The 13,451-nt window shown below is 32.2% G+C and overlaps 1 protein-coding gene across 1 annotated transcript; it reads left to right on the plus strand.

The window, feature by feature from the left end:
- The first annotated feature begins 25 nt into the window (after positions 1–25).
- Positions 26–2,283, plus strand: LOC149554889 (cytochrome P450 750A1-like). Its single transcript, XM_089828897.1, has 2 exons — positions 26–1,000; positions 1,532–2,283. The coding sequence occupies exons 1-2, from the start codon at positions 101–103 to the stop codon at positions 2,147–2,149; spliced, it is 1,518 nt and encodes a 505-aa protein (XP_089685023.1). The 5' UTR covers positions 26–100; the 3' UTR covers positions 2,150–2,283.
- Positions 2,284–13,451: the final 11,168 nt, after the last annotated feature.

Consider the following 13,451-nt stretch of genomic DNA (forward strand, 5'->3'; position numbering starts at 1 on the left):
ACAGTTAATCACTAATACAAAATCTTTAACATATGAAAGCCCCCACAAGACCAGTGATTGCAAAGAGACAATCCAGTTTTTGGAGGTGGAGTTCTCAGTAATGGCATTCTCCAAACTGATGGAAGCAGATGGTGCTCCTGCAACAGCCATGGTTGTAGCACTTTTATGCTTTGTTTACGCATTGAGAAAACTTAATTCACCGAAGTTGCCCCCTGGACCATTTGCATTGCCTATCATAGGAAACCTCCACCAGCTAGGAATGCTTCCTCATCGTTCTCTTGAACATCTTGCCCACAAATATGGACCCATTATGTACTTGAGATTCGGCTCTTTTCCTACACTCGTTGTCTCTTCTTCAGAGATGGCCAGAGAATTATTAACAACCCATGATTTAGCTTTTGCAGGCAGGCCTTCAATGGCTGCTTATCTTGCTTATAATCAGAAGCCCTTGTCGCTTGCTCCATATGGAGATCACTTCAGGCGTGTAAAAAAGATGTTGATGACCCAACTACTCAGTGCCAAAAGATTTGAGTCCTTCAGATTTGTTAGAGAGGAAGAGGTTTCAAAAGCCATGCGTTCTCTTTGGGAGGAGAGCAAAGAGGGAACCGTTGCTGTTAATGTAAGCCGGTTTTTTATCTCGCTTTCAAGGACTTTAATTTGGCAAATGCTGGCTGGCAGCATATATTCTGAAGAGCATGGAGAAGGAGGATTGGTGTGCAATGAAGAAATTGCTGATATGGCGGAGAAGGTGATTGGATCCATTAATGCAGCTAACATTGGAGACACTCTTCCTCTCCTTGGCTGGCTGGATGTGCAAGGTGTGAGGAAGAAGATGAGGGAGGCAAATGATTTGTTTGATAAACTTGTTCAGATTGTGATTGATGAACATGCTGCTGCTGTTAAGAAGTCCACTCATGAGTCCAATGTGAAGGATGTCATTGATTCCCTTCTGGAAATGGCTCAGGCCGATGATGCTCTTGACATCAAAGCAATAATCTTTGTGAGTACCCTATTTTTTATTTCGACTTAACGTATATTGTGATTAACAATTCATTTTTTGGGTAAAATTGTGTGAGTTTATAAGTATTAATGTTTTCAATTTTCTCATTCTGATGATAGATCCTTGAATGTGATGATCTGAAATGTTGATGCTGATAAACTCATGCACAATCTTATTCTTACCCCTCTTATCCTGATGATGATCATTGAATATGATCCGAAATACTGATGCTGATAAGCTCGTGCACAATCTTATTCTTAGCTCTCTCATCCCAATGATGGATCATTTAGTATGATTAGAAACCTTGATGCTGATAAACTCACACACAATCTTCCCCAAAAGCATACATATAATATATTGTAATTATTGAATTTCTCATAATCAATTAGACTAGGGTTCCATGGAGGGAGGTTCCTTTAAATAGAAGGGACTGATTGCTGATACTTTATAAGAATATTTAACACGCATGCCATGAATTTTTTAATTTGTTTCAGCCTAAAAACTTCAACTGGTAATTTCTTTTTTTCACAGGTTTTGCTCTTTAGTGCAATAGAGACAACACCTTCCTCATTAGAATGGGCCATGACTGAGCTGCTGAGAAATACTGAGATAGCTAAAAAGCTGGAGCAAGAAATCGACTCTGTAGCAGGCAAAGGTCGGATGGTAAGAGAATCCGATCTGCCCAGCATGGAATACCTGCGTTGTGTAGTGAAAGAGACGTTGAGATTACATCCGCCAGGGCCATTGATGGTACCCCATGAATCTACTCAAGCTTGCACTGTGGGACCTGATCGATTCGTTATACCTGAGAAAACAAGGCTTCTAGTTAACGTGTGGGCAATACAGAGAGACCCTGCTTCGTGGGAAGATCCAGTGGCATTCAAGCCTGAAAGATTCATGGGTGAAGATGTTGATATAATTAAAGGAAGGGACTTTCAGATGATTTCTTTTGGGGCAGGAAGAAGGAGCTGCCCAGGGATTCATATGGCTCTGGGGACTGTACAGCTTGTGTTGTCACAGATCTTTCACTGCTTTCACTGGAGACTTGAAAGCGATCCTTCTTCTCTGGACATGAGCGAAGCCCTCGGGATTGCCCTCAGGAGAAAGAATAATCTCCTTGCTATTCCAACACTGAAATTCACTCTCTGAAAATGTTTGAAGTGTGGAGTTTGCTCTTAAGATGTGCTGTCATGGAGTTCCTTTCTTTTTATTCTGCTTGATTGGCCTTTATGTTTGTGTGCTTATTTGTACAAGGTCGAACCTTTGTATCAATCAAAATATTTAAGTCGCATTTATCAATGTAAGTTTTTGCTACTTTAAAAAAAAATTGATGTTCATTTAAGTGTCATATATTTTATAATTAATTTTACATCTGTTCATTGCAAATGTAACTGATAATAATGCATGCAATCAAAATGTAATAGCAAAGATTAAAGAATCACCTACTGCAAACAATAACCCCCGTGCTTTAACAATTTTTATTAATATTTAATGAGAATGGAGGAGAGTGGATAGAGTAGTAGATAAAGTTTATTCATAACCAATGCCTCTAAAAAAAATGACTGGAGAGTATTATTCAGCTCAACAGCAGATTTCATTGCATATTTTGAACACTCTCTTGGCGCTTATATATATATATAAAAGCTAGTTATAAGCTAGTTATATTCACAACAGGTTGAACTTTTCTACCAATCTTGATAAACCATGAGTAGTCTATATCTACTACATATACAAATTGGGCCATCAAATTGATTGTATATCTATATTCACATTTCAAAAAATAGTATATGTCATGCTAGTTTAGACTTTATAAATATTATTATTATAAAAATGAATAAGTATTTATATTGCCATTTATACTAACAGTTGTCATGATTAGGTGATAGGATATGTATTTTTATGCTGTAGGCATTCCCTATTTGAATGTGAGGAGCCAAATTCTCCATCCGACGGTCAGCAATCGTGGAGAGACAATGACGACCATCGAAATAATATTAACCTTTTAGCTAATTTTGTCCATCAACAGTTGAAAGTGTTTAAAAATCCTCGAAGACCATCCATTACATCTGGGGCGTCCGTTGCATGATGAACAGTCATTCAGTTGTCCCATCATTAATTTGGCCCCACGTTGCATTGTCAGCAGTTATTCTCTTGGCAGATTTGGATTGTGTGGATGGTCGTTGAGGTGAGCCACTGCAATGGGAGGGCGAGACACAGTAACTAAAGGCAAGGGTGGAGTGACGGTGGATCTTTCAACTGTGGGAGACATTGGGTGAGCATTTGTATTGGATTTTCCCCCTGCTTTGCAGCATTCCGAGTCGTGTCTCTGGTTGCAGTTGCCCTTCAAATATTCGCTAGATAGATCTTAGAGTGATCATCTTGAAGGGCCTTGATGGCTCCTGGGTAGGGAAGAAACCACAAATTCATTTGCCCTTCTTTTAGTGAATACATGTTGCAGCTTTTTCCCTCTCGAGCATCAGCCAGAATCGAACTGAGGACGACGATGGAGGTAGTGAGAGATGGGGTAGCTTACAGAGGATGAGAAAATGTACGACACACCCACATTTACTTTGCAGTCGATGGTTACAGACGTCTGTTAGATACGTTCTCACACAAGACAATTATTAAGTGTATTCAATTAGTTCACCAATTTTTTATGCTTTGCGGTTGAAAAGTTTGCTCCTTTTGTATTAACATTAAAGAATTCAATAATTATTCAAATTGTAGTAATTGATGAGATATTGAGAAATCACATTAAATTGATTACAAATGTATCAATATCTAATTATATAACAATCTAAATTTATAAATGATTAGACAGGTATTTTATTGTTAAATCTTGAAGTTGAGAGCTTGAAATTGATTGTATAAGAGTTTTAGCTGAAAGCATAAAGTTGATTGTATTGATATTATCTATAAATAAAATATAATTGTATTATGATTGAATAACTAAAATATCATTTTCCCTTTTGTTTGAAATCCCAATTCAACTCAATCTTAACTGTCCAACATATTGTTGAGCACAATAGTGGGTGATAACTTATGGGCAGCATTTGTGATGGATAGAAACCTCCACTTTATGAGCATCAATAGACACAAAGCAAATTATTTAGTGTTGGCTTTCTTTGATAAAGAACCAGATAATAATGCTTCTCAACATGTACTTACATCCATTCTATGGAATAAAGTTGCATGTATCTCCAAAAGCTATCCATCTATAAATTGTAAATTTGAAAAGAACCCATAATTTCCCTGATTCTACACAAAGAAGAAATAACAAAATGTCCATTCACTATTTATGCATTTATAGTGTGATGAGTTCAGAAGCACAACTGTAGATTTTAAAGAGTTTGACTTAATTAAAATATAATATAGAGGTGTAATAAAGGAGAGAGAGGGGATAGGATAGAGAGAGAAGGGTGTAGGAAGAAAGAAGGTATATGATGGAGAGAAAGAGGGTCAAGGATAGGAAGAGGGGGAGAGGATGTGAGAGAGAGAGAGAGAGTAGGGGATATGACATGGAAAGAGAGGGAGAGAGAATAGGATCGAGGGGGAGAGAGAGAGAGAGAGAGAGAGAGAGAGAGAGAGAGAGAGAGAGCATGATTGGTGGAGAAAGTGAGATATTAATTGATGGAGAGAGAGAGAGAGAGAGAGAGAGAGAGAGAGAGAGAGAGAGAGAGGGAGAGCATGATTGGTGGAGAAAGTGAGATATTAATTGATGGAGAGAGAGAGAGAGAGAGAGAGAGAGAGAGAGAGTAGGGGATAGGACATGGAAAGAGAGGGAGAGAGGATAGGGTAGAGAGAGTGGGAGAAAGAAAGATCAAGGTAGAGAAAGGGGGATATCGATTAACAGAGAGAGAGAGAGTGCTTGAGAGTGATTGATGGAGAGAGAGGGTGTGTGTAGGGGATATGATGCAAAGAAGGGGTGGGAAGAGAGAGAGTATGCCCTCAAAGGATACTTTGCTTCAGTAGAAAAAACTTTATGCAATGATTCAAATATTTGATTTGGATTGTGTTGGTGGAAAACGCATCTGATGGCTTATTAACTCCATTGCTATTTGGAAAACGCATCTGATGGCTTATTAACTCCATTGATTTTGATAGCAATAGGGTCGCCCAACCATTTTTGTATTAGAAGCAACCTCATTCACAGGAAGACTCTTCACCTGCAACTGCCATGGATCTCACAGATGATATTGTCTGAATTACTATCTATCTTTGCTAAACTATTCCCTCCAAAATTAGGAGTGCTAGCAAACGTGGTCGAGAGTGTTAAAGCAAGGAGGTTGGCACCGTGTTTCAAACCCATGATGTGCAGGTCTTCTTAGCTTCACTATCTGTTTGGACTTTTTTTCCTTGCTTTTTTTCTCAGTAAGGACTTGTTGGGATGTTGTGTAAAACTTGCTGGTGTTAGAAAGCAAATAACTGGCAGCAAACAAACATAATAGCAGGCGGGAGAAATGGCACTGAAGCAAGGCTAAGAAAACTTGGAATGTGGTAGTTACAACGCCACAAGCATTAATGCCTTCACTATAGCAAAAAAGTTTTATTGTTGAAGACACAGAAAATAATTGAGAGACATGGCGAACATTTAAGAAGACATCAAGTGCGACATCAGAAATGATGGTGGGGAGCTCAACATTGGCATTGTCATTAGTCATTCAATTGTTCTTATTATTATTTTTCAGACTCTGAAATGAAGTGTGTTAATCAATGTCACCATTGGTGAATGCATTGATGGGCCCTATGAATTGAATGGGATTCTTCTGGGTTCAGTCACTCTCAATATTTTTTGTGTGCTTCTATTGATGAAGAAGTGGCGGGTTTTTTTTCTTATAATATCTTCGATGCGGCTATCCTCCCTACAAATTACACCATTGACTAAATTTCAAACAAAAATGAAAATACATAACAACTGGTATTACTACATAACAAATGCATGCTACAGTCTTTAGACAAACCAATTGCCCTTTTTGATGCAAAGAAACTTAAAGGTTTACCACGTTCAAATCCAGATGAAGAACAACTTTAATCAAGAATACTCTTATGCGCTGACCAAAAGGTCATGCTTTGTGCAAACTTATGGGTCGAAATTGGACTTGTCAATGGCGCACTTGGACAAGTCAAAAAAATTGTATATAATGTTGGTGAAAAGCCACCTCAACTCCTTGTATTTGTAATTGTTGACTTTCCAAACTACATTGGGCCACCCTAAGACCATAACAACCCACAAAATATTCTAGTTCTACCAATAATTTGTGGCATTCATAGACAAATACCTTTAAAAAAGGCATGGGCCCTAACAATACACAAGTCGCAAGGACTTACACTACAAAGAGCGACAATTGACATTGGCAACACTGACTGCCAAAGGGCTAACATTCACATCAATATCAAGAGTACGTGAACTTGCAGACCTCCTCATTCAACCCACATTCACATTTGAAAGATATGCACGAATGCAAAAAAACCCATTTGTTGCACGAAGGAAAAAAGAGGAGATGCGCCTTCAAACATTATCAAATACAAGTCCTCCAACAATATCAAATTTGGAACAACTACTACAGGTAAGCTTGAATTATTTTTTAGATGCATAAATTAAAAATTAGAGTTCTCAAATTCAAAGCTGAATAAAATTTTGTAATCTACACAGGGTTAAATGACATTGCATATGCACACATAAATGGACCATACACTGGATGAATTGGGAAATCAAAGCAACTTGTTCACAAATTCACGGGACTTGAAACTTATTTCAAAATACAATGGTGCTTTTGTTTGGCATGGAAGAGGATTGCATATTAGTTTTTGCTCCTTTCACTCTCCTGCCTATTTATCAAGGTGCTTGGTGATTACCAAACATATTGTATTAAATGTGAAGAACAAATAAAATGTCTTGTTTGTGTCAGTTCTAAACAAATTTTACACCCAAATACAACGTACCTATTGCACACTAAGGTGGGATTACTAGTATATTTTATTTACAAAATGAATTGTAGTACATTTCTAAAGAATAAGAGGATCAGGTCTTACTGCGGACAAGGTTCCCACATCTAAAAGGGATGAGGTGGGATCTACACAAATTTGGTGGTTCTTAACCAAAGAGATTAGGTGGAAAAACTGAACCCTCCATTAAAAAAATAGATTATCCATTATTAATTTTTTAAAGAAAAAAGATTTGTTCTTCTAAATTTCGGAAAACATAAGCCATACTTGAATGGAAGATGGATAATCTTTTATTGATTAACTCAGATTATGATCTTAAGCACTTACAATAAAATTTCAAGAAATCTTGGAAAATGAACCACTTCAATTGAAAATTCACTATTTATTTAAAAAAAATTAAAAAACAAACATAAATTTAATTATAGCTAATTAATGTCGATAGGCATTCTACAATGGCAGAATGGAGGAGTGAGATGGTATGGGCGTGTTAATGTTAACTTTTATTCTTCTAGGTTAAATTTGACAATCATCTACATGTCAAAAGTTTAAATCTTATTACAAATATACTTTTACAACTAATTCAATAAATAGAAATAAAATATTCGTTTAAATTATAATATTTGTAGATATAAATCATCCATTTTTTAAGAAATTAAAACAAAAAGCTTAAATTAGTTAAAAACTAAATAAATGAAGATAAAAGAAATAAAAATAATTTTAGATGTAGTAAATTAAATTATAATATTTTGTAGTGGATATCTATTGGCATTTCTTTAGATAGATTTATTTAAGATATCTATACTAGTTAATTAAAAAAATTATAAATTTTAATTTTTATGCCAAAGGTTGAAAAGGGCAACCTGTGTTTGCGAATCAATGGTTCATAAGTAATGAAATGCATGCAAGACAATTGATTGCCTTTACCCGTGATATTCATATATTGGATTGGTTTAATTCTCTCTATGCTTGTCTGTCCTGCCAAACTGAAATGTTCTAATTTCTGACGTTGTATCTGTGATTTTCAATAGAGGGAGGGTTGTCATTCGATTACATTAGAGTGCTTTTTGAATACTAAGTGAGTTTTAGGGATGAGGTTATTCTCTATCAAAATTGTACAGTTGATCAATTTTCAAAAGGTCAAAAACATCATGGATTTTTTTTGAAAATTTCAATGTTTTCATGATTTACATAGTTTGTAGTCAAAATTTGGAAAAAAAAAATCCACTATGTTTTCTTGAATCTGGGAAAAAAAAAGGTTTGACTTTGTTTTGTCTTTAGTACGTAGATTACCCTGTTTCGAATTTTAGAATACTAGAAACATATATAATTAACAAAAAAAATCTAAATCTTAAAAAAAAACCATTTCTATGACAAGAATTTAAAAATTGACAATACTAATAATAATTGAAATTACATGTATTTGTTTATATTTTTATAAATATACAATAAAATATGTTAATAATAAAATTTATCAAAAATATTTTTGAAATTAATAATAACAAGATATTAAGTAATAGATTGTTTATAAAAATGATTCATAAAATATATTTAAAATATATATTTTTAGTGGACTTTATTTGCAATTTGACTCTTAATTATTTTTAAAGATATTTCTTAAGAATTATAATATTAGTTCTAGATTGAATCTATATTTATGTAGATTTTATATTCTAAATGTATTTATCATGTTTTACTATTTTTTTTAAATATATATGTATACATATAATTTTGGAGATTATTAAACTATATATTTAATAATGTCTTTGACATTTGAATTTAATATAGATTAAATCAATTATGGTCAATTATTTTAATATTATTTCTATATTATTTTAGACAATATATAATTGTTTTAAAATTAATTTTATTTTATTATTTTTAAAACAATTTGTAAGTTTGAAAAAAAAAATTCTATTAATTAGGTTTAAGGTTTATATCATAGTTATTATTAGGATTAGGGTTTTTTTTTTATAAGGGTTAGTATTTAAGGTTGCACTTAGGACAAGAGTTAGGTTTAAGTGATGATTAGGGTCAAGATTGGGTATACAATTTTGTTTGTGAGTTAGGATTTAATGTTTTAATTAGGATTAAAGTTAATGTTGGGATTAAAGTTGTGAATATTGCTTAAGGTTATAATTATGGTTATGACAATACTTACGCCATTGTCAGTATTATGGTTATGGTTGTGATGTTTATTAGACCTAATTTAAGATTACAAATGATGTTAGATTTATGAATATAGTTAGCCTTATAATTAAAACTAGGTTTTGTGTTAGGAAATTATAATAATATTCTTCTTTTTATCATTTTCTACTTGTTCCAATTTTTTCCACCACCTTTAAATGATTGTGGTCTTGTTAGAGAACCTCTCCTTTCCCTTTATTCCTGTGACCACTGTGGATCTTCCTTTGCACTACCATGTTCATTGTTCATTGTTAAGACGTAATCTCCTCACCATTTATCACTCTTTTATTAGTAGGTCAGTTGTATTTGGTATATTGATAAACTTATTCATGATATGAGATTGAATAAAATATTTTTTATATACAAATAACAAAATCTTATGATAAATTTGTAATTGTATTTTGAAACTTTACATGAACATTGAAAGATCTCATAATATAAGTATGCACATGAAATAACCATAGCACATAAAAATAAATATTTTCTATTATAAAAAGTTGTGATAAATAAATTTGATATATTTTATTTTTAATGATTTGATGACAAATATAATTGGTATCATATTATTTATATTCAAGATTTAATTAATTATCTTTTGTAGGTAGATATAATATATAAATGTAGCAAATCTATATTAATTCTATAACAATTTTGTTATGAAAGATTAAATACACAAAGACACATGTTACCATTCATGTTTCACAATTTTTTTTTGTTGTATATGTGATTTATATTTAGTGATTATTTATAATTGTATATCTAAAAAAAGAAAGAATTTATTATTATTGTAAATATTATATTATAACTCTTATATGTTTGTGTGTTCAATTAAAATTGTAGCTTTTGAATATTTTGAAGAGAAATAGTATAAATTTGTTAAAAGTAAAATGTGTTTGATATGAATAGAATAATTATTTGTAGAAATGAGTAATATTTAAACATAATCTTGAAAATTAATTTTTTTAAATAAATGGTTAAAACTTCTCCGTCTTTATCATAATCTATATTTAGTTATGTCATATGTCACACATTTTTTGTTATTAAAATTTGATGACTTTAAAAAATAAATTGAATGGCTTTTACAAATAAATTGAAGATGACAAACAATTTATCATATTTTTATAGATATTCATCTAGCTAATCATGGATAATCATTATAAATTAACAAAAAATTAGAGGAAAAAACGGGCAAGTAAACAATTTATGTTATTGCAATTGATAAGTAAATTTAGTAATAAGTTTATTTTTATTCATAAATATTTTCATCAATACAAAACAATCCTTAAAATATTTTAAAAATTAAACATTAAAATTTAGTAATGTATCGGGAAAAATAGTACAATATGTGTGATGCTCCCATAAAAGAGTCCTTATAATACATATTTGTGTGAACCAATACATTTGAAATAGATAATATTTTTTATTGGACAAAATTTAACAATATAAATTACAACTTTAGAAAAAGTGTGATAAATTTTGAAAATGATAAAAATAAAGCATTTTGATTGGTTATATTAATTGAGAAGTTTGCAAAGTGAATGGAATAGGAAATAGTATTGCCTAAACAAGTACAATATATTATTTTTATTTGTAAATCTCAAAAGCCACACCCCTACAATTAAAAAAAATAAATTAAGGATTGACGAAAGTGCACACATGATGACATGAGTGATTCCTTCATATATATATATATATATATATATATATATATATTAATGGATTTGAGATTGAATAATTTGAAAAAAAATTGGAAACCATGTCATCAACTTGTCCGGCATTATGAAGAAAATACTTATCAAACAAACATTTTCTTTGACAAAACTTTATATTATGGAAAGAGATTGTTTTGAAACTAATTATTAACTACTTTATATATAAATAGGAGATAATTTCCACAGCAAGTCAAATTGTGATATTGCTATCAGGATTTAACTGTGTGATTTTTGAGTCAAACTCATTGACCCATGTTTCATAAGTAGTGATTCAACATGAATCCATCTCTCATGAGAATAAATGGAACACTTAGCACTCATTGGATTTAGGGACTTCCCGGTGCTTCACCCTTGTGAGCATCACCTAAATCCAATGAGTGCTAAGTGTTCCATTTATTCTCATGAGAGATGGATTCATGTTGAATCACTACTCATGAAACATGGGTCAATGAGTTTGACTCAAAAATCACAGAATTAAATCTTGATAGCAATATCACTACTTTACATATATTTATAATATATTTAGGGAAACCAAGAGTTATCAAGACTTTAATTTTTAAAATATATATTATTTTATCAATTATTAAATTAAATGAAAGTGTGGAGAACTCTATCTTCTCTATATTTATTATAGAATATATATATAAATTAATAGAAATGACATACTGACAAGTAAGAACCAAATAATTATTTGTTTATAATTTTCACGTCCAATAATTTATTCATTTTTAAAAAGATTTATGAGCATCTGCAATAAGTGAGTTGTATCATTTCCATCTCTATCATGCGGCGCTTTATATCACAAAAGCAAATCTTTCCAGCGAGGCTACACAGAAGGAGGCTAAAGGTGGGGGAAACACATCAAACAGTGAAAAGGTAGATTCTCCCTCTCTTCCATGGAATTTCGTACGCAAATTGCTGTCCTTGTAATTTGTTTGTCTTCCATCACTAATACCTTTAGTCACCTCCATCTCTATCATACAGTGCTTTATGTCACTTCACCGTCTCTTTTGAAATTCTCTGTCATGGCCAAAGAAAAAAGAGTGATTTCAAGCGTTTTACAGAACCTGAGCCTTATTTTCAACCGTCGATCGTCAATGTCAGGTCGTCCTGCTCGTATGATAAAAGCGCTTCAACGTTTTAGAGTTATATGGATATAGAGGGGGAAACTACCTCCTATTCAATTCTCTAATATGCAACTATATATTTTGGAGAAAAGGATTCTCTAGAGTTGAAGGCATTGGTTGAACCACTATCCTCCTATTGTTGTGAGGCCTCTTAGCACATCTTCTTCTATGTGCTCAATTTTCTCTATCGACCCAATTCTTTGTGTTCTTCAACTAACTTTATTGGCATATTTCTAGCTCATGGAGCCTTTATGTTGTGTACTAGTCATTTTCCAGTGGTGGATGTGCTACTCATCATTGTGCAAGAGATAGAAGTGGTGGATATGGTTGGTCTCTAGAGAGGAAAGATGTGTGTTTCCTATCTTGGTTTCTATTTGGATATCTTGGGGTTTTCCGCGAATCCTTTACTTTGGTCTATTGTTCAAGGAGAGTTCTCAATTATTTCAAGAGGCTTGGTCAAGGTGTTGAACCTTGTCTTTCTATCTTTTAGTAAGGGGTTTTTGTCTTCAATTTCTAATGGTTGGGTTTTGTCTCATGTTTCTCTTTTTATTGGCAAACATGTGGCTATGTGTTGGACATTCTCCTTTTAATTTGGGGTTTTATGTCAAGTTGTGGGGGTCTTCTTTGTGTGTAGTCAACTTGTGGTTGTAGAGGTATTGGAACTACTTTTCACGACTCTCCTATTGAGTTTGGGTAGGCTCCTATGGAGGTGGGGTTCTTTTATGGGAGTTTGGATAAGAGCTAATTTTTCTCCCATCGTTTCCTTACCTCGTCTTTCCTTTTCAGGTGGGACATTCTCCTATTAAATTTTCTTTCCTATATTTAGGTTGATTTTTCAAAAGAAACTCAACTTTTTGAAATAATCAAATATCTTTCTATGCTCTTCTAATTTTCACTAAGAAGATTAATAAATAATTTAATATTATATTCATTTGAATAATTGAAAGTATAAATTATTCAATCTCAAATACTTAATAAAATAATAAAGAAATAGATAAGATTTGTTTTTATCAAAGCATCTTAAAGTTAAATCATTAAGAAAAACAATTTGCTTTTCAAAAAGAAGTTAAAAAAAATAAATAAAAAGAAAATTAACATTTTCAACAAATCAAATAATTAAAAAGACATGTATCCTTTTATATTATTTAATAATTATTTAAATAGTTTTTAATATTATGATTAAATCTCATTGCTTGAATTAGATTCCTTCGTTAAAAATCCCTCTCCACTATTAGGTATCTCAAAGAAAAAAATGCTAATTTTTTAAATTTTTAGAAGTATCTTATTATTTATTCTACTACTTTGTTATAGGTTTGGAATGAGTGCCAACAAGTATTGTAGCTTTCATGGGTTTAAAATAGTGTGTTTCTTCTTATTGTTGGGCGATGATTTGTTGTGTTTGATTGAAGAAATAAAAGTATTTTTACCCAAAATTACCATTTTCCTTTTAAAACTAATTATTACTCCTCATTTGGAGCATTT

Source organism: Cupressus sempervirens, chromosome 5 (assembly GCF_028749045.1).
Source record: "Cupressus sempervirens isolate cs-2001-9-10 chromosome 5, ASM2874904v1, whole genome shotgun sequence".
NCBI lineage: Eukaryota > Viridiplantae > Streptophyta > Pinopsida > Cupressales > Cupressaceae > Cupressus > Cupressus sempervirens.